General features: G+C 41.5%; 1 protein-coding gene across 1 annotated transcript; it reads right to left on the bottom strand.

Moving 5' to 3' along the window:
• Positions 1 to 423: 423 nt before the first annotated feature.
• Positions 424 to 993, bottom strand: LOC135714554 (uncharacterized). Its single transcript, XM_065237933.1, has one exon. The coding sequence runs from the start codon at positions 991 to 993 to the stop codon at positions 424 to 426; it is 570 nt and encodes a 189-aa protein (XP_065094005.1).
• Between the last annotated feature and the right edge of the window lie 1,725 nt (positions 994 to 2,718).

The raw sequence follows: 2,718 nt of genomic DNA, 5'->3' as shown, positions 1-2,718 counted from the left end.
GTAAGCGATGGTAGGTAAATACTCCCGGATCCATCTAGTCCAGAACTGGTCGAAATCCCAGTTGGTCCTAGTTACTTGGTCGACTTCGGCTAATGTCTTCGGAGATTGAACAAATCCACTGGAACTCAGGTGAATGAAGTGATTAGGAGTGAGTGCCTCTTGATCGCCAGCTTGTACTGGAACAGACGTCAAAGGACGTGAATTAACGATAGATTCTGCTGCGAAAAGGATCGTCAACAACGTCTCTTCGTCTGGGTTTCGTGAACTGGAAAGACTGCCGAGCGCCGTTTTGACACTCCTTACTAGTCGTTCCCAAGCTCCCCAAAAATGTGGAGCTGAAAGCGGGTTGAAAACCCACTTGGTATTAGTGTTGGTGAACACTTCGGCCAATCCTTTGTGAATATCCTCAATTTCTGCTCGGAGCTAACGGCTGGCACCTTGGAAGTTCGTTCCGTTATCGGTGTAGATTTCGCAAGGCGCACCTCGACGAGCAATAAACCGACAAATGGCTAGTTTGCAGGACTTCGACAACAACGAATAGGTGACATCCAGGTTTATTGATGATTTATTGATAAACAGGTGAATAAAGCAATCCACCTTTTCACGACACTTCGTCCAATCCGAACTTGTATCGGGCGTATCCACGGAGTGAAACGAGCTGTAGGTAGGGGCCATTCTCGGGACTATCGGCTTCGCCTTCTTAATCTCGCAGTACTGAAAATCTTTAATGACCCGGTTAACGACTGTACGCAGCTTAGATATGAGGAACTGCTGCCGAAGCTCGTTAACTACTGTTTCTTGGTTGCCATGTAAAATCTTGCGATAGTAGGCATCTAATAGCAACTCTGTCATACGGTGATCCCGCGGAAGAATTATAGGGTACTTGAAGCTAAAGGTCGCGTACGGAGCTGCACTCAAACGGCTATCCACACGCATAACACCGTGCTCGTCCAGGAACGGGGACAGTTTGTATACTTTACTGGTTTTCTCCATCGCTTGCTTCGACTTGTTGTCTCTAGTCTTCAGGACCGCTACTTCAGCAGGGTCCCGCTTGTACCGACGACCACAAGTATTTTTCAGCTCATTGCATCTCTTCTTGACAAAGACCTTTATCCAACATCCTTGGTTGATTCATCCTTGGTTGGCGTACATTACCCAAGTAACACACAAAACATCTTTCTGAAAAAGAATTAGAACGACTTGTTGTATTAATGTATTATAAGTGATGCATAACATATCCCATGTTTTATATGAGGTTTAAAGATGTTTTCTTCATACTTCCTAGAATTCAACATTTTCCAAAATAGTTTTCTTTTGCTTTTAACTTTAAATGTTATTCTAACGTGCATATTACTGTTTTAATACCACTATAAAACTTGTCCTATGCAAAATCAATCTTAGTTGAATTGATAAAGCTCTTGAAGAGATTCTGCTCTTTCCAGATTGACGTGGACATTAACGGCGCCATTGAGCCGGACTGTCACTTCACGCAGTCATTGACAGTTTCTTATGAGGTTTTTGGAGGTTTGTTATAAAGAAAGTTGAAAACACTTTTTTATGACACCTCATAAATTAATGCAACTGAAAAGGTGGAGGATGTGTTATAAGTAGTTGAAAATACATATAAATAACACTCTGGCAATTAAATGTACGCATTGCTGCTTACAAAACTTCTTTATGACGGATCGAAGCAGGCGTGTTGCACAAGAATATAATTTTCATGCCATAGGCAAGAACATGATAGATATTTATTATTAACATTTTATCAAGCGGAATTGGTCTAGTTAGGAAGTAATAAGTCTTTCACGCCAAGGACCTGTGTTCGAATCCCATGCTCATTTTTTTTTTAATCTTTGCCGCTGGTTTTTATGATGCTTCAAAAACATGTTATAAGACCAGTATTTAGTTTTATAAGCTCCGCTTCTTGCGCTTTTTAGGTTGTATAAATGTATTAAATGATGTAAATTAAAGTATTATTGATTCTATACGTAAGTCATTGAAAAGTTTTTTCAACTTCATTATGATAAGCCGTGTTGCTTGGGTAGCGATGAAGCGTTTAACATACCTTATGCATTTTAACAGGCGCTCTCACTTCGAAAATCTGTTAAAGTCCACCAACTGCTTACCGACGACTGCTCGGTGTACAATACTTGGACGTAGTTCTTCGGCGCTTTCGTCTGTCTGCTTCGATGACTCTCTTGGCCACTGTTCTTCTTGAAGATAAAGAAAATCCGGATCACGGAACCACGAGCTATTCATTTCCAAGCAGGGACCCTTGCCCTCTTCGTCGCTTGGTTAGCAGCATTCTTCTTCGACGGTAGGTACTTCCACTCGGCCGCCTCAGTTTTTGAAAGTACCTCTCCAGCTGATGTTGCTCGCAGTGAGGGGGGTGACACTATTAAATCTCAAGCCTAGATGCTCAACAAATCTCACACTAGCGAATCAATCTTCGAAAAATCTTCTTTCAAGTCTCGCATCTACTTGCATAGCGCATAATCTTTTTGCAGGAAATCTTCAGAATCGTCATCAATCTTCTTTTTATCTACTCAGCGTGCGCGCAGCTAGCCACAATAAAACACAATCTTTTCTGCATCGTTGATAGAGTCGTCCCCGGCTCGCAGTTCGTTCGGATCGAGCAATGGAAATGATTTTATAAAGTACTGTTTCACCGGTACTTAAACTAAAATTCAATTCACAAATTAAGTACAGATAATCGAT

The sequence above is a fragment of the Ochlerotatus camptorhynchus genome, unplaced genomic scaffold (genome assembly GCF_037179485.1).
Source record: "Ochlerotatus camptorhynchus isolate MF236.1 unplaced genomic scaffold, CSIRO-AGI_Acam_v1.1 ptg000662l, whole genome shotgun sequence".
Classification (NCBI taxonomy): domain Eukaryota; kingdom Metazoa; phylum Arthropoda; class Insecta; order Diptera; family Culicidae; genus Ochlerotatus; species Ochlerotatus camptorhynchus.
Note: the sequence above shows the minus strand (reverse complement) of the source record. Positions and strands in the feature narration are given on the sequence as shown.